The following is a 19,282-nucleotide window of genomic DNA, read 5'->3' as shown; positions in this document are numbered from 1 at the left end:
TAAAATTATTATTTCTAACTTTATTAAATATGTTAAAAACATACAATAAATACATTGTCTGGAGGAGCAGGTGCTTATAACCAACGTATTCAAATAATACCAATAATATTCCCTATTATGAATTATTTTATTCCGTGGGTGTTACACGGGGTGCCTCAGCATACGTCTTCCAACTGCTTCCTGTAGGTTCGTGCAACCGAAATAAGAAAAAACACTTATACGTACATGGGTGCATTTTTGTTTCCTGTCTGAAATGCAAAATGATAATGTTTTTAAATAGTTTCTTTTCTAATAAGTCCGCTCTATCATTAGAATTTTTTTTTTTTTTGAAAATTGGGAATCGTAAAATGGGCACGGAAACGCAACTTCTAAGGGCAAAAGTGATTTTTTTCACCAGCACCCCCATTGATGTGACTTTGAACATTTTAACCGAAAACTATGATACGCCGCTGGTGAAAAAAATGATTATCCGAATGCATCATATTTTTGTAATGAAATGTGTTTTAAATAATTTACATAATGTTAATTAATTTGATGAAAAAAAGCGTAACAATTTACGATTGAGAAATCGCATAATTCATTAATCGCAATAAAAAATATACTAGGAATCCTTTTAATGGTATGCAATACCATTAAATAATAATATGCAATACATGGGCCGGGCATGCATTCTTGCAGGTGGATGGTCTCTTCAACACTTTATTTGATGTTTTTTTTTATAAGTAAACAAATACGCCTAACTTAGCGTCGTGATTTTAATATTACTTAGCAAATAATGTTTTTTTTTTCATGAAAACGATTAACGTTATAAAAAACACGCAAGAGACGTTTTTTTCACAGAAATATGAAGTATCGAGATAAATATATTAAATTTTTTTTACCAGTGGTGTAGCGCATTTTCCGTTCAAAATATTCGGGATTAACTCAGTAGGGGGCGACTCTTGCGAAATTTCAAACGTTGTATTCCCCCTAAAAGCAGTGTGTCTGCACCTATTTTGTGGTGCCCAATTTTCACAAAAATATTTATTGCCGGAACGAACTTACCAGGAACAAACTAAGAAAATACTAAATTTTCGTCACCCTGTATTGGGGACAGGAAACGGACGCGGTCGCGTGTTTGCATGGACATTTCTTCTTAATTCGGTTACTGGAAACTACAGCAAGAAGGTGGCAGATTTATTCTGAAACGCCCTGTATAAATTGGCAATAAATGGCAAACACAAAGAGTAGAATGAAGTGACACTTGAATCATTTTTTCAATCCTCAAAATTAAGTCGTCTACTAAAAGTACACAGTTAAATATGGGAATGTAGGTACTTTATCTCACACACTCTAGTTAGAGATACGAATAATAAAAATTCTAAATACTCATTATAGGAGACGGCACGGTAACATTAAAGCTTTAGCACGTTTAGATACTTTCTAATGTAACGGCGTCTTAGGATGCATAAAAATATTATCCTCCCTACACAACTAAACCCTACCGATCCAACTAATATTGCATCAAAGTAACAGATTATATTTATCACTTTCCTAACACAACAAAATAAGTACAAAAGTACGTTATTTAGGGGACGAACACTCGGAATTACCTCTCTGGGGCTCTAGCGAGCCGCAAAGGGTCCAATTCCAGCACCCCGCAGGTATATAACATTACTACTAATGGAATGTATTTACATCGATTTATATAATAATAATAATTATTTCCCTTAATTTGTGATTAATTATTATTAGTTTAATGAACAATGTTTAGAATGGTAAAATATGATGAGGGAGTATTGTTCAGTTATACACACTTATAATAGGCCAGTTCCTGTCGATTTCTGTAGTTTTAAAGCGATTATTATCATTTAGTGAGTGCTTTAGGCCTGGGATGATTGTTACTTGCCAAAAAATTGACTTGAAGGACCGAACTAAATTTCGTGGCGATGAAGATGGATGATGCTGTGAAACAAGTATAATAAGGATCTGCTGAACTGTTAGACTGAAATTAGCTTAGAAAAACAACACAGAAAACACATCGAATTTCGGTCAACAAACCCTTATGGATTATTTGGGACTAATTAGTAGTCGTTTGGATGGTCTGCGCTACCCTCAATGTCTTGGTCGTCATCCTCGTCGTCACTGCTTGGGTCCACACTGTTGGTTTGGCGCGTTTCGGATTTGGGAATTGCGTTGGTTGAGATTATATTGTCTGAAATGAAAATTTTTATGTTTCCATTAAACTGTTCTTTCACTCGTCTAAAGGTTCAGCTCAAAAAGGTCTTCTTTTAGCGAATCGTGTGAGGACATGGAGCAGAAAAAAGACATTGCGAAGTTCGTTATTCGAGAAGTGATTTATATTAGATAGAATAGGTCAAGACCTCCTAAAACCCGTTCAAAACACTTCACATTACTTTGTCGACGATTAAGAGAAGAAGGAACGAGTCCCACAGCTTCTCCACTAGGTCTTCTGCGCCGCTACACTCAATAGTACTCAAATTAACAACCATCTGAATGGGATTTTGATGGAAAATGGAGTTAACTATGGTTCCTCTAAGTGTCTTGTTAAGCCCAATTTTCAGCTATCTCAATCCAATTTTAAACCGTCTGACGATCTCTTTCTTTTTCAAAATCTTCATCCCGTAATTTATGGAGCTGCAGACATTCAGGATCGTCAAAATAAAGAATAGTGGAAGAGAAAGTTTGGCAAACGCTGAAACCATTAAACTAAAGTAATCTTAACGATTCTCGACCAGAGAGTAAATATCGGGTGGTCCATTTAACTTGACAAATTGGAATATGTCGGAAATTACGCAATGGACTGAAAAAAAGTTCCAAACGAGATTTGTTTGTCTCGAAAGGACCCAGTCAATGACATCAAACATGACTCCCCAACCCTACCACCTGGGACTGGAACAGAGGTAATTTTTAAATCCCCATTTTTTATTGCAGATTCGAATTCTATGACGAAAAATTGTGTGGGGTTTGCCTGAAAGTTCTTTTTTGTTACGCGATAGATGGCGCTGTAATCAGAAAAATATTTTTCTTTCTAATTCCAAACGAATCGTATCTTATGTTTTTTAAACGGAAACCTGCTTTTTTAGTGCCTTCGATGGCATGTCAAGAAAGAAACCCGTTTGTGAAGAAGGAAACAATTTAACTTATCATTAAGATTACAAATAAACTAAATTAAATGTTAAATAAACACAACAAAGTGAACATTAAATCAATGATGAAGCGAATACTCAAAATGTCCGCCATTTTCATCGATACATTTTCTTGAACACATCTGTAATGCTCGCTGAAAGAACACTAAGACTTCTGGAACAAATCGAGACAGAAGCATCCCTATATCTTTCTGTTACGCTTTCGAGCATTGTGGGTACCCAGAACAAAACGGTTGAGTGGGGTCAGATCTGGCCATCGTGCTGGCCGATGGATAGATCCACCACGTCCAATTCATCGGTTGGAATATGAACGATGGAAAGTTCCTCGAGGAGCTGAGGCCCAATGAGCCGGACAACCGTCACGATGATACCACGTCGAACGACGAGTTTCCAAATTAATGTCTTCCAATAACGAGCGAAAATCTCCCTTCAAGAAGTTTTGATACTTTATTTCACTCAGTGAGCCATCGATGAAATATGGACCCATTATTGTATTGTCAAGTACCTCACACCAAAGGTTTACAAATCACGGTCGTTGACTGGTCACTTGTCGTGTCCAGTAAGGATTTTCCGTAGATACTTTATAAATTTACTTGTCCATCATTTTCGAAGCCGGCTTCACCTGTGAAGAGAACAAATTTGAAACGATTTTGATTTTCGTTCTCGTTTTGCAATGCCCGTTCGCAAAATTGCATACGAGGCCCATAATCATTATGGTTCAGTTATTGGTGTAACGAAATGTGGTGAGGATGATATTTTAAATTGTAGAGAATGTTCGATACACTTGCCCGTGATATCCCCGAATCTAACGATAATCTTCTCGTACTTACGTATGGATTTACATTCACAGCTGCTAGAATGGCAATTTCGTTGCTTTCATGAATAACTGTTTTTCGGACGTTTAAAATAACCAGCTTCTATAAAAACCCTTGCGCCGCGGTGAAGCGTGGAAAGGGGTGGAGTTTCTCTGTTAGGAAAGCGATTCCTGTAAATTTAATTTTACAATTCTGAAGTTCGCACCAGAAGTTGTCGAAGCTGAGCTTAAAAAAAAGGTCAACTTTGATGTCATTTAGCAGCCTGAAAATTACCATTTTATTTGGTTTTTACATCATAAAAATCCGTTCGTAAATAGTTGAGTTATAGCTTCGTCCGTTTTTTTATGAGACATACGGTATGCATGGATGTTGCTATTTGCCTTTTTGTGTGGTTGATATCACATTTCATTGTAATGGCAAAACATTTTTAAATATCTTAAAACTAAATTTAAGTAAAACTTTTGTAATCGCAAAATTATCAAATCGGTTCTGTTTTTATAGTATGAAAATTGACAAATTCGGAAAATGCAATATTTGCAACCGAATAAAATTTAACGACCGGAACGTTTATTATTATTTTATATTTAGTGCACAATATTTAATTTTCAAAACTGTAAAATGCCTCAATCGCCCATTGCCAAAAATTTCGCCGAACAGGTTGTGAGATTAGTCGGGGCGGAAAGTTACCCCACAAAGAACTGGAGGTAGCTTAATGTACACGCTGGGAACAAGGCCTGATATTCGTTTTAGAACAAGTTTAGACAGTTTCACGATTGTACTAGAGACGGGCATTTTAAACATATTTTACGAGCATTGAAACACATTCCAGGAGAAAAGTAAAGGTTTTTTTCAATATTTCCGACTATTTTTGCTTCATGATATTATCAAATGGCACTTATGACATTATTTCTTTTGCAAAATATCAAATAAAATTCGAGACGTACGTTAAAAATCTTCTTTTTTTTTTAATCGAAGGGCAAAAATGGTGCATAAAGTCACGAAGCCAAACATGGCAAAATCACATTTTTAACACAAAAATGGATAATACACTTAAAAATTAGTAGCTGGCGTTTTCTCCTCTAGCACTGTGAATAGCTTCCATTTCCCGGCATATTCTTCTCGTTAACTTTCTAATTTCTTCTTGAATAATGGTTTTCCACTATTCATGCATACTATTTCGCAGTTTCCCCAACGTTTTCGGTTACCGTACTCTCGCCCATGTCCCGAGCTTCTTTCACGCATGTTCTATTGGGTTCGTGTCAGGACTTCCTGCAGGCCAGTCCACAGTTTCGATTTCAGCCTCATGCAGATGCACTTTTTAACAAGTCCAGCGACGTGGGGTCGCGCATTGACGTGCATTAATAATGACCGACGGCCCGCACATGGGGTGAAAGATATCACAAGAGGTTCAGGTGCATCTGTAATGTACGGGGCAGTCTCTTGTAGCCTAATTGCTCTAGAAACTCCTCTTCCCAATCGTTTTTAATTGTTTCGATCAATGCTACTTACAGCAATATAACTTTTTTCGATATCTCCGATATTATAGAGAGAAAGGAATTGGAGACATCAAAGTACGTCTTTAAATTTGTCCGGGGGTGTATGTAATTTAGTGTACAGAACACACTGTTTATTACACCGTATTGTTGTTATTCAGAAGAGAACGTAGTTGGTTTATTTGATTAATGATGATATATGACAGAAAATCCATAAGCGGTTATTGTTTTGAACTGCACAACAATTTGGATCACTGGAGTTCGAAAAAACAAACCTCTGTAGCACGGCCTAGTACTGACTCGGAATTTGTCACATTTTGCGTCGCACCTCAGTAGCCGTTACACGTAGGAGGTACCTTCTATCTGACGTAAAATGTTTGTGGATAAGTACTCATTCCTAATAAATCTTTATGCGATGGAAAGTTTCACAGTTTTGCTTAAATGGAAGGAACTAAATTTCTAGTTTGGTCAGACATTCGCAGATCGGCACGCGGACGGCAGTACTAGCGTTCCCTAACGCGGCAGAACTGCATTCCACGTCACGTAGGCAACGGCTGGCATTCAAAAGGGCACACGAAGGGCGAGGATTGATCGACCTACACGAACATGAACTTCGCGCGAAACTAATAAGTCCACGAAAGCACATCTACTTTCATAATAAAGATCATCTACTATACAAACCCATATGTGCTCTAGATAACAATTGTACTCCACTGAATTTAACGAAAGTAGACCACACAGCCCTGGAAAATAGGGCAGATATAAAGGAAATAAAATGTGGCTTGAAACCGCTGCATGGAAGACACTGTAAGATTGTGAACCAAAATCAGATGGATAAATCGAGGAGATAATTTTTTTTTTTTTTTTTTAATGGGTAGTTACACCCCGACGTAGCAGGGTTCATAGTTGTAATACCGGATCAAGTTATAATAATAAATTATTATAAAAAAATCTGTACCGAATTTCGATTCGATTCTAGGCATGATGTATGTAGTAAATGGTCTTTAATTTCAGAAACTGCACGTGCCAAAGGGCGTTATTTAACTGGGTGGCCTAACTTCAAAGTGTGGTTCGCTGAAGGATTTTAAGAGGGATCGTTTACGTTAACATACGTCCGATAAGGCTTCATTTCCAAAATACCGAATTTCAAGCTTTGATTAAAAACTCGTTTCTTTTTGCCAAAATCTTAATAATCCTTTAGCCGATTCTCTTGAAATTCCCCTCTGTTATTTGTGGTTATTATAGCTATTTATGCGCAACTGGCTTTTTTAAAACTCCTATATTTTTTACACCATACACAGTCATAACCACCCAGATCGCCGGATTTAAATCCGTTAAATTTCTTCCTTTGGGAGTATGTAAAGTCTTTTGTTTATAGAACCCCGGTCAACAGTGAAGAGGAATTAATCCTACGGATGCGGGATTTATATAATCAGATAAGCTACGTATACTCCGGGAATATTTCAATGTGTGCGGCAATCGATGTTCCGACGAGCTAATGCTTGCTTTAAAATTAAACATTTTCAGCAGTTATTGCAAGTATTGTGTTACTTGTTGTTTAATGTTTCTTACAAAAAAAAAGTTACGTACCATTTGTTTTTTTTTTTTTTATAAATTTCCCCTGCGCACGCCACTAGCCAAGGAAGACAAACGATTCCTAGCCTCGGATACTTGTTTGTACTGGTTCCAGAAGTCGAAATGAAGAATTGCACTTTTCCGCCCAATTGAGGCTCCAAGTCAAAATTCAACAAGGGATAAAAAACGTTGCACAGCAGACCAGAAATTTCACATAAAAAAAACCAGCCGTCTTCACGAGCGAACAAAAATGTTCTGATGCATTCAACATTCGACCTTCTAGGAATTGACCACAATCCCTGATGGTTTTGGATTAATAACTCCCGTCCAAGGTGTCCCGAGGAGCAGGACGATTTTGCAACATATTTCGTTGCAATCCATACGGCCGTTTTCGACTTATTTGCAAAACTAAAAAAAAAGTGAAACTTTGACGGGCCTCATCTCCAGAAGGAGACAATTTCGTATATGTCACCGTGAATCGATACATTTTCGACCGAGGAATATGTGGTTGAGCGTTGACCCCTCATTCTGGGACACCCAGTATACAAGGATAAAAACAAGTTCGACTGCCCATATCTTGAAAGCAAAGCATTACCCAACCTATATTTATATAAACTTTTTGTCTTTGGATCGCTCAAAGCATCACCCCGTGAAGTTTGCTTACGTACGTAAACAAAACCCTGTATATACCGGTTGCGACATTATTGTCTGCAAATCTCTAGCAAATATCGCTCATATTGAGAGGCACAATTCAGTAACTAATGTTGCCCATCAAGAACAGGCACTTAGATATGGCCTCCATTCGGTTAATCAATGATATAATTCCTATTGCTGGAACCTGTTTCAGAGAACAAACAGTATAATCTATATTATGACCTAGAAATTCGGTCACCGACAGGACAATCATCCATTATAGGCCCGACATTGTAATCCAGCACGAACGTTGAAGATGAAACGTTCTCAAAAATACATTTAAATCGCCTTAATAAGAGTGAATGTAAACCATAAAATAATGTCTAGTGAAGAAAAAAATCTGGCTCTTCGGCAAAAATCTTCAATATAATTCAATTTATTAACGTGTCATCATAACAAATTATATGTTTGGAGTGCCCTTTCCAGAAAGGATAAATCATGCTGATGATCAGAGAGAATTTCCGTATCTCTGGTAATGGTGATTACATATCAGATAAATATACGGGGTGGCCAAACGAAAACGGAACAGAGAAGTTTTCAGAAATCCTACATATTGTTTTGACAAACGTTCGGACATATCAATTTTATTATCGAAGGGGAATGCATTGAAGGGGCCGAGGGGCATCTTGTTTGAAAGGTTTTTTTTAATTCTCCTTCCAACGGTAGTGCATTTACGCCTTTAATTTTTTATTAGTTATCGAAAAAAGAATTTTTTAATTTAAAACAGTCTGAACCGGATTACTTGCTTATTAGTTGAATAAACGTTTAAATTATTTAGATTATAAAGATTTTGCTCAAAATGCTGTCGGATATTTTATAACGTCCGCGTGGGTAACTCGATGGCACTCGCTGACCATCCGCCGTAGTAAATCTTTTTTAAAATGCTGGTTGAGACGTGCAGACCTTCTACGCGAAGAAATCTGGCAGACAGAAGCTCGGTGATCGTGGAAACCATTCAATTACCTCTCCTCTTCCCACCCGTTATCCTGGAAATTTTTGATCCGAAAATCGCCTACCGGTCACTGCATAATGCGGAGGTGCATCATCTTGTCGCAATACGAAACAGTTTCCGTTGTATTCGTCATTGCGTTCAATAATTTCAGTTAAAACCAGATCGATGACGTTTTTTTCGAACTGTAAAAACGTATGTAAGGTCGCACAGTCAACGCAGTCTACTACTGCCTGGGACGCAGCATGTGTATCGCCAGAAAAACGAGAATTTTCGATCAGAAACGTGATTCCGCTTCGCGACAGGACCTGTCCTCCCACCACCAACCTGACTAGGGAAAAGCTAGAAGAAATTCACTGGTCAACATTGGAACAGCCTCCCTACAGTCCGGACTTATACCCGTGTGACTATCACACGGTTGGTTCGTTAATAGGAGGGGAAACATACGACAACGATGCAGCTGTTGAGGGTTTCGTGCGCAGTTAGTTACAAACACACCCCGCTCTTTCCACGATAACTACACTAAGAAACTTTCAATACTGCGGAAAAAACCTATTCTTAAATCGGAATATTTTATAGAAAAATAACATGTATATCGAGAGGATGTTGGAAAACAAAACAGAGTGAATCCGCTGCAGCAGGGCCATATCTGCGAAGGTTAAAGAAAAGGAGCGGATGGAACGGGTCACTCAAGGGAGCCAATAATCCCGGGCTTACAAGCAGCGGGCAGCAGAATCTCCAAGTCTCCCCCACACTGGCGTTTCACCTTTCAGGGACAGTCCCGGATCAGTGTTGCCCGCAGGCAAATGGGAGTCGAGGTTGTTAGTGAGTAGATGCTCCGACTTTAGGATAAGAGAAAGAGAGAGAGTGAGAGAACGAAAAAAAAGAAGAGTGTAGGAGTAGCGAGCGACCTCGGCGGCGCCCAAGCTTCAAGGAGGGAGGGAAGATCCCCGAAGGAATTCCAAAAGGCGATACCGGGGATGAAGAGGGGAGGTGGCATTAGTGGGTCGACGGGCGGACGTAACAGTCGGTCGAATCCCACACTACCTGGCTGCACATAGAAGCTAGATGTCTTACGAAGATTCCCACCTCCTCGCAAAAAAAGGTGCTCCGACGAATCCTACTCTGAAAAAGTTCCAAACCAAGTTGATTGATGTTGGCTATCGCCAGAGAGAGAGAGAGAGAGAGAGATTTTCCACACGCATCCCGAAAAACTGACGTCATCACCGTTCCTGCAGATAGAACAGTTTTCGGTTTCGTTGAAACTAATTCTTTCCTTTGTATCCATTGTTTTCACTGCTCTTTCATCTCAGTTGTGAAAAGATGAACCCATGTTTCAGCCATGGGTACGAATGGATGCAAAAACTTGTTTTTTTTTTACTGCGAACCTCTTCTAAACACTCCTTTGAAGAATCCTCACAGAGCTGTTTTTGTTTAATCGACAGTAATCGTGGCACCCATGTTGCGCACAGCTGTCTCAATCCAGTTGTTCGGTCAAAATGGGATGTCCAGTACTTTCGGAAACATCCATCTTAAAGTACGGTTTTGTGGATTTTCACCCCAACATCTAAAGTGGTCAGATCTGAAGCGTCATTGAGTCAACCGCTGCAGAGCTCGTCTTGACAGGTCGTACGACTGCATTCACGCTTTGTTTCAGAAAAAACTTAATTCTAATGGCAGTAAAATCAGAATGGCAGGGGGCTGGAACTTAGAGTTGCTGCAGCAGAAAGCTTGAAGTTGTGAGTTTTAACGGAAAAGAGCGCCTCGTCAAATTTCGCTTTAGAAGAGCTGAACTTAAACGATCTCGAAGTTCCATGTGGTCTTGTGCAACAAGCCAATTCGATGTTGCAAAGATGAAAAAACAGAAAACCTGCGCTAAAGCAATGGTTTTTTCCACTGGTCTAGACGTCATAACGTCGGGTAGATACGAAAATTAGCAAATTCAGAGGTTTAAAATGGTTAGGGCAAGCTGAAGTTGGTTCCAATATGCTGGCCAGGTTATGGAAAAATAAACTTACCGCAATTTGGTTTCGCATGAGTACGCGTATTGGCAAACTCCACTCCGTGTTTATCAACACACCAGCACATCCCAATAGCGCTATGGCACTGAATCGGTTTGTAGTAGCCTTGACTATCGCATTCTGGCATATACACACCTGGAAATGGCCCAAATCAATTCCCTTTCAATCAACTTTTAGCAACATACCCAACAAATCCGTAGAAATTTTATGTCGCACCGCCGCACATGGCCTCTCAGCCCTCTGGAAACACTTACACCATTCCACAGGAGTCACCACAAGATCCTTATCCAGATCACACTGCTGTAGGAATGGCTTCAAGCAAACTTCATTCTGATCGTGCTCCAGATCATATAACTCTTGCAGGGACAACATGGAATCGGAGTTTTCGTCCAGATGCTGGAACATCCATCGCACCTCCCCTTTGCAGGCAGTAGGGAAGTGGTCTTTGGATTTGTTTCTCGGACGTCTCCGTTTGGAGGAATCGGCCATTACCACGGAAAACCAGTCCAAGAGGCGGTTACCCATGGCTTGCATTGCTGTGGAAGAGCATTGTTTCTGTAGAGGTAGAGCAGGGTCGAGACCATTGATGGAATTGCTATATCCCTTTTCGTCAGTAACCTCGTTGTAGCCTCGGAGTTTATCTTTATCGTCGGCGTAAATGTAGTTGTCCTGTGCAGGAGAAAGTTAAGGGTAGTAAAACGAGTATTGGCATGTAAAATACCTGGGTTAAAGTTTTACTTTATGTACTGGAGCTAATTTGCCAAAATTTTGAAAATTACTGAAAAAAGAACACATTTCGCGTTAAATAAATGAGTTTTAGAATAACTAACAGCATATGTATGAGCACGTGGCTGGGTGTTTAAAAGAAATGGTATGCCACTGTTGACCATAGAACTAAAATTTATACTGAGTGAGAGAGAAAAGACAACACACCGCAAAAATGGTTTTATTGAAATAAATTTTGGTTGCATGTTTGTATATGGGAACAAAAAAATTTATTAAATTTTCAGTCATATTTATCAATGTTTTTAGGAGTTATCAGGAATTTTAGTTTTTTTTTTACTAAAAAAATTGCAATAAAACATCAACAATATGACTGAAAAATATTATTTAGTGGTGTACGGTTTGCTTATAAAGTGCTTTTAGTTTATCAAATATGATTACACGCAGAATGCAGCGAAATTTTCATCAATTAAGCGAGTTTGAGAAACGTCCTCCTATCTACGGGGATCTACGAAAGACTGGTTGGTCATTCGGGGAAATCGCCACTAGATTGCTCCGCAGTGTAAACACGATAGCGAGACGTTGTCAGGCACGGGCCCAAGAAGAGCAAACGGGCAGAAGAAGAAATATTGGTCGATCCCGAAGAACTATAGAACGCCAAGACCGTCGCCTTCGAATTATGGCCCTAAGAGATAAGTTCATCTCGTCGAGAATGCTGGCGAATCAATGGTTTGTTGAGTGTGAAAGGCCCGTTGAGGTTCGAACCATTTATGGTCGAATTAAAAGTTTTGGAGTGATTCGCCACCGTCCACATCTGGTGTTACCCCTCAGCTTAAATCATCGTCAAAACCGACTGCAGTGGTGCAGAGACCGGATAAATTGGAATCTGGAATGGGATAATATCGTTTTTAGTGAGGAGTCCCGAAGTCCTGGAACCTCTGTTCGTGCCTTATCTGGAAGCTCTTGTTTATCCAGTTTGCCAGCTAGACAATGGACGGCCACATGTGGCTAGGGTGACTATCTTTATTCGAAATTAAGTCAATTTGGCTACCTCGATCTCCAGACCTCCCACCGATTGAACATGTATGAAATATTGTAGATATAAGGTTGCATAATTTACCTCATCCCCCACAAACCCTATGTGCCATGTCATGCTGTCCAGTCAGCCTAGAATGAGATCCCCCACGAGGACATCAATCATCTCATTAGATCCATGCTTAGACGTGTACAAGAATGTATAAGACACCGCGGAGGACTGACAAGTTATTAATTTTGTTTTGTTTTGTTTTTTAACAATTGAATTTGTTCAATTTTTAATGAAGCATTTGTTTTAGCGGAAGAAACATGCGCACCAAAAAATTATTTAAATAAAACAACTTTTACGGGGTGTTCTCTTTTCTACGGCACGCAGTATGTTTCCGAGTTCTTATTCGATCCAAATTTTCAAGTTATATCGCGCACTTTCGCCATTTTTTCTCGAGTTGATTTATTTAATATTAAAATTCTGTGTTCTACCACTTTTCTAAATATCTCTCAGCGCGCCCGTCACTGTGCCTCTCAGATATTTTGTTTACAAATTCCAGTGGTTCAGAATCGTTTTTCTAAAGTTTTGAAATATTTGTCTTGTCGATCTATTTAATTATAAAAAAAGTGTATAAAAACCTCCTTTCTAAATGATTCTCGGCACGTTGCTGTTTATTCATTATTGACAGAGCTATTTTCCAAAATAAAGCAATAAATTATGCATTGTTGACCTACAGAAATTTAGTGGCTCAGAATGTTTTATTTTGTGACATGGCGTGTTTTCTGTGTCGAGCTATTGAGTAAATTGTGTTGTCGTCCAATTCTATTTCATTCCCGCACGCCCCTGTTTTCTGGACTCGTGTCAGGTTTAATTTTTCAAAAGGATTATTACATTATGAACACACAGACATTCAATGACGTGGAATTTGTCATACTTTTACTATTTAATATTAAATTGGCCTGAGTCTGCACTCGTTTTTGTGAAGACTCACAGTGAAACCGCGCATGTTTCGCTGACGTAATCTACATACAAGAGCATCTACATAGCTCCTAACTAATTTTCCGCGCGCCCCTGTTTTTTAACCATTATTACATGTTGTTTCCCAAAAAATCAGCATATCATGGGTTATTAATAGTCACAAATACAACGGCATGAAATATTGATGCCTATGGTTTTGACGATTTTATCTTAAAATTGGATGTTTTTGCACATCATTTCCCACCGATTTTCGCCACGCCCTGGTTTGTTGACTATTGTCAGGGGTATTTTCCCATAAAAATCAACACATTAAGCGGTATTGACCTGAAGAAATCCGGTGCCGTGGCATATTTTTCCGAGGTTTTACCTTGTTCGATGATTTTTGTTACAGAAAAATACATTTCCGCAATCGGAATTCGAAATAATCATCTACGGGGCGTCTCCGTTAAACTGGTACAAGCGATTTTCCAGGTATAAACAAAAACTGAAGGGCACGTTTAAAGTGACAAATAAATTACGAAAAAGACTCAAATGGAAAATGATAGTTCACAGATTTGAAAAATTAACTCAAAATCGCAATAAAAATCCTTTTTAAACATTTATAAGTCCAACAAATGCCCAAAATGTTGATCTTACGCGTCGAGGCATCTTGGAATTCTCACATTAACGATGTCGAGACATTTCTTCAGTGGTTGCTTCACAAGCTGCTCTAATGCGGTTTTTCATATCAACTCGAGTTGTTGGGACTCGAACGTATGCCTTTTCTTTAAGATAACCCCCAAAAAAAATATCTAATAGGGCCAAGTCAGGTGATCTGGAAAGCCAGTTCACTGGACCATTACGTGCTATCCATTTTTCAAGAAACATTTCATTTAAAACGTCTTGTGCCACGTGAGCAAAATGGGCCGGACATCCATCATGCTGTTATCACAAAGCAACTCGTCGGTCAAGAGTGAGATCTTCGAACAAAACCGGTAGATCATTTAACAGAAAACTACGACATTTCTCCGCCATTTAAATTAGCCTCAATAAAAAATGATCGGATTATTTTATTGCGGACAATGCTGTCTCAAATATTAATCGACCAAGGTCTGTAATGTTCGACTTGTCTCGGCCAATAATGACTTTCGAGAAATCAATAGTGCATGTTGTGGCGATTAACTTCACCACGGTTCATGAATCTGGATCGATCGGCCCTTTTCGTAGAGAAATTTCTTAACTATTCGAAAAAAAATTCGACTTTTTCTTCAGTGAACCTTTGCACATGAATCCGACACCAAAATCGACCCAAAAAAATCAGGGGCGTGTCTCACTTACTAGAAATTCGACATCGTGAAAATGGCGAGGAGAAAAGTTGTCGTTTGTCGTCCCGCTATCGGAAAATTTTGGAAAATGAGGATCCAAGTAAGCCACTGGTTTTCGCAGAAATTGGAACGTCAACGACACATCGCAGACTATGAGATACCTGTGTCGTTTGAGAAAAAAAACGCAATTTAAGCCAGTAAAACCAGAAGGGTAGTACGTGAATTAATCTTCAGGTAGGAACGACCATCAAAAAATCATATGAAAGTTTAACCCCTAATCAATCGTGATATTGTAGGGAATTTACGTGTACGTATAAGGGGGTAGTGCAAGGGGGTGAAAGTAGTATACTTTGAAAAACTATGATGTAGGAACAGCAAAAGGGAGTAGCGTACTGGATGCAAATTTGAAACCGAAGAGAGGACAACATTTTTTAAAAGTACTTCTAGGCTAAAAGAAACTCGAGTGCATCAATGACTTATCGTATACTTGATGAAAGTCAGGGTTTCAAGTATTTTAACCCATCGCTTCAGTAAAACCAGGGGCGCGCAGACCACAATTTTCCAGTAAGAACCAGCAAAGAAATAAAAATTGAGGGGAAGATGTCGATTTGGAGAGACATAAAAAATGTTATGAAAAATATTGCTCACCTTGTTGTACTTAGTATATTTGATGTATTTGTAGTGCTTATTGTCGTACTTAATATCCTGAGGAACAAACGAGTATACATCTTTCTTGACAATAGGTCTCTCAGGTGTCGCTCCACTTATCGATCCTCCAGCTCCAGTTTTATCCAAAGTTGCTTTATATTTGTTCATAAAGTTGTTTAATCTCTCAGATTGCCGCTGCTTCTTTCTTTGTCTGCTGTCAGATTCTCCTAAACAATCACATCGTTTGAGAACTATTCAGAATGCATTTAAGAGGCAAACAACCTTTGCACGGACAAAAGCCCTTGCAGGCCACTTTGATAGTGGTGTGATGGATGCAGTTATGGTAATCTAAACGGCATAAAGAGCTATAAGTACGATTGTCAGATCCGCATAGGAAGATTGGTTTGACTACTGGACATGGACGGCATCTGGAACAATATTAGGTCTCTTAGTGTTTGCACTGGAACGTGGTTGATGGGGAACAACAATAGATTTTCTAGTGAGTAACGCACTTACACGCTAGAATCACTAATGTCATCTGCAACTTCATCCTCGGCATCATCCTCAGAATCATAGAAGACATCGTCATCTTCCTCGTCATCTTTCGCTTTTGGATCGTCAGTTTTAGTGCTTGATTTAGGGACCACTATGTCCCTGGAATTTATATTTTAACCTTTTTTTATTGCGAAGAAGCAGTTTGGAGAAAATCTCTTTGGAAACTCCAATAAATTCCTTACCCATTTTTCTTTAATTCTTTCCTTGAAACGCACACTGCAGTGAACGAGTCCTCGAGCAAACATATTTCTTTCTTCTTGCAGTTCAATGGACGGCATAAATCACCTGCAAAGAAAAAAAGTTGCCAGTATTTCTCGTTTCTTGGATATTGCAAATTTCTAATAAGTAGAACGAGTACATCACTTTAATTAAAGATAAGAGATTTGATGTAACGATTCAACTAAAATTTGATTTATGAGTAATCGGGAGATGTTTAATTCATCATGTAAATGAGCTTGACCCATATTCAAGCCAACGACGACTAGAATATAATTTTCCGAGACTATCTTGGTGTCTTCGGTAGAACAAAATAGCAATACAAGTAAGAGGACGGTCCGAGAAGTACCCGACATGACATGTAGATAGTGATTTTTTGCTAAAAAATTGCATATATTACATAGACGTAACCCCAAAAAGCTTATGTCTAAAGTTCGAGGGAGCTCCGTTGATTTGTGTTTGTTATGAAGCCGTTTTTGGAAGACGCTTCTAGAGATTATATGAACATCTAAAATATTGGTTATCGATATTTTCGTTTGAATTCGAATGAGGTGAATTGGAGACGATACTTCCATTTGAAAGGTTTCAGTCCTCTCCACATCAAAACACTGTTAGATTCATCTCCGGGGAAATCTGATCCTTGATTAACAACTGTAAAATATTCAATGGCAGAGTTTAAACGCAGTGGGACACGAGCTGTCAAGGCAAACTCCGCAGTGGTTGACCCCATGACACTCCAGATCTGACTGCTCCAGATATTGTGGTAAAAATTCACCAAACTGTACTTGAAGATCGGCATTTCCAATAGTACTGCACATTGCGTTTGACCGAATAGTCATATACAGCGTGGCTCATTTAAAACGGTCCTTCTGAACTATCTCGAATGGATCATCAGAACCCCGAGATACGTCAAAATTCGTTGTTGTAAAGCCATCCTCGTCAACAGGATGGCAACCACTTCAAGAACCTTAAATGGCACATCAAACCAAAGCTACTTTAATTCTCTATACGAGCATGCTGAATTTTTTTTCTCCGCCTTTAAATATTGTAAAACACCGCTGAAATAAATCGAAAAAAAATTAATTGTTAATTAACGTTTCATTTAATTGCGTGTTCGAATTGCGGCCCATTTAATTCCATACAATAATAAAGTCTTTGTTCAACCTCTTCCTGAACATTTTGTAGCGTTTCACGAGTTATTTCACAACATGCTCTCACTATTCGGTGGTGAAGATCTTCGAAAGACGTAAATTCCGTTTAATAAACAACAGTTTTTAAATGACCCCACAAGAAAAAGCGAATGGTGTCAAATCGGGCGATTTCGGGGGCCACTCAGTGAAACCTGTTTCATCAATCGAGTGTTCGGGAAAAGTAACGAACGAGACCTGCACCGTGTGGTGGAGCACCATGCTGTTACAAAAAAAAATATAGTTCGTCGGGATCTAGTCGTTGTTTTCAAAGATATCCACAATGCGAGACTAGACGAAGTCTTGAAGCAAATTGAGGTAAGATTCACCCGTCAGGTTATCAGGCAGAAAGAAGGTCCAACAATACGATTTCCCAAATTCCCAAAACATACATTGAACTGTTCTGGATACTGTGAATGCTGCTCTCTTACGATTCTAAGATTCGCATCACTCTAATATTTTCAACTGTGTCTGTTGACGAAACCATTCGGAAATAGTGTGAATTCGTCAGAAAACCATGTACCATATAAAAAATTCAGATTGATCAAAATGCTGTCACTCGTCACCTCTCAAAATTGCATTCGGCGATCTGAATCATCTTCATTGAGCTCATGAATGAGATGCATCTTATAGGGATGGGAATTATGCTTTTCCAAGATCCTTCGAATATTACCACGTGGAATACCTGATGTTCCTTCTAATTCTCCGGTGCTTGAAATAAACTTTTTTGATTTACATGATCCAGTTTAATATGTCCCGAAATTGCAATCTGTGCAGCCTCATTGGTAACAGCCTTTCATGTTTTTTGTCGGCAGCGGATCCAGTCTCCATGAATTTAGATATTAAATTCGCCAGGTAGGGAGCGCTCAGATTCTTACCGGAATGTTTTCCATTAAAAATTTTTGCAGTTTCTCGGACGATTTCATTATTTTTGAAATAGATGATGACAATTTCAATCCTCCCTGCAGTGGTGTAAACCATGACGTTTTGAATCGTCGGATGAATCGACAAATTTTGCGATACAACTCTGATCAGCGTAAACTCGGAACAAAACTACTCCTTCGATGCTAACAAAACCCATCGCCTTATCTGAAGAATTCGATGATAAACATAATTTTCTGAATTATTAGTTAGTTTATTATCATTAAGTTTATGTCACTTTTTTCGATTTATATCACTGATGTTTTAAAACAGTTTTTTTTAACAATATTTAAAATCGGAGCAAATAATTTCAGCATACTTATAAAGAGGATTGAAATACCTTTAATTTGATGTGCTACTTGACCCTCCGTACCTTCAAAGATTCTTGAAGGCGTTACCACCTCGTTTAGGGGGATGACTCTACACCTACGAATTTATGATCTAACAATGTCCCCTTAAAAATGAAATTGACGTGTCTCGTGGTTTTCAGGAGAAAGAAATTCTACTCAAGATATTTTAGGTAGACTGTTTTAAATGGGGGAGTGTTGCGATTACTCACAATTGAACAAAAAGGGCGTTGTGCGGTTGTTTTAAGGGTGTGTTTGGTAAAGTTTCGCTGCAATAAAGCCGAGTTTTTGCATCGTGTCGTAACCACGGATGAAACATGGGTCCATCGTTTCACACCTGAGACGAAAGAGCAGTCAAAACAATGAACTAAAAGGGGAGAATTGACTCCCAAAAGGGCGAAAACCGTTCCAGCTGCGGGAAATGTTATGGGGTCAGTTTTCGGAGATGCACATGAGATAATTTTCACTGACCATCTCCCTCGCGGAAAAACAACGAACGGAAAATATTAGACACATTTATTGCAACGGCCGAACGAAGAAATTTGGAAAACGCATTTGGCGAAAAGAAAAGTCTTGTTTCATCAAAATATTGCACCAGTTCACGCTTCGCTCATTACGATGGCCGAAATCGATCAACGTGGTTTCGAACTTTGTCCTCGTCCACCCTGCTCGCCAGATTTAGCC

General features: G+C 38.9%; 1 protein-coding gene across 1 annotated transcript in view; it reads right to left on the bottom strand.

The window, feature by feature from the left end:
* The window catches only part of Cow (Proteoglycan Cow), a 74,695-nt gene continuing 55,413 nt past the window's right edge, over positions 1 to 19,282 (bottom strand). The window contains exons 3-9 of the mRNA XM_066283381.1: positions 16,110 to 16,212; positions 15,889 to 16,026; positions 15,655 to 15,800; positions 15,373 to 15,599; positions 10,881 to 11,364; positions 10,693 to 10,830; positions 1 to 2,194 (exon numbers count right to left, since the gene is read on the bottom strand). Of these exons, the coding sequence (XP_066139478.1) occupies positions 2,064 to 2,194; positions 10,693 to 10,830; positions 10,881 to 11,364; positions 15,373 to 15,599; positions 15,655 to 15,800; positions 15,889 to 16,026; positions 16,110 to 16,212 (1,367 nt within the window). The 3' untranslated portion in view covers positions 1 to 2,063. The remainder of the gene's footprint in view (positions 2,195 to 10,692; positions 10,831 to 10,880; positions 11,365 to 15,372; positions 15,600 to 15,654; positions 15,801 to 15,888; positions 16,027 to 16,109; positions 16,213 to 19,282) is intronic.

The sequence above is a fragment of the Euwallacea fornicatus genome, chromosome 6 (assembly GCF_040115645.1).
Source record: "Euwallacea fornicatus isolate EFF26 chromosome 6, ASM4011564v1, whole genome shotgun sequence".
Taxonomy (NCBI): Eukaryota; Metazoa; Arthropoda; class Insecta; order Coleoptera; family Curculionidae; genus Euwallacea; species Euwallacea fornicatus.
Note: the sequence above shows the minus strand (reverse complement) of the source record. Positions and strands in the feature narration are given on the sequence as shown.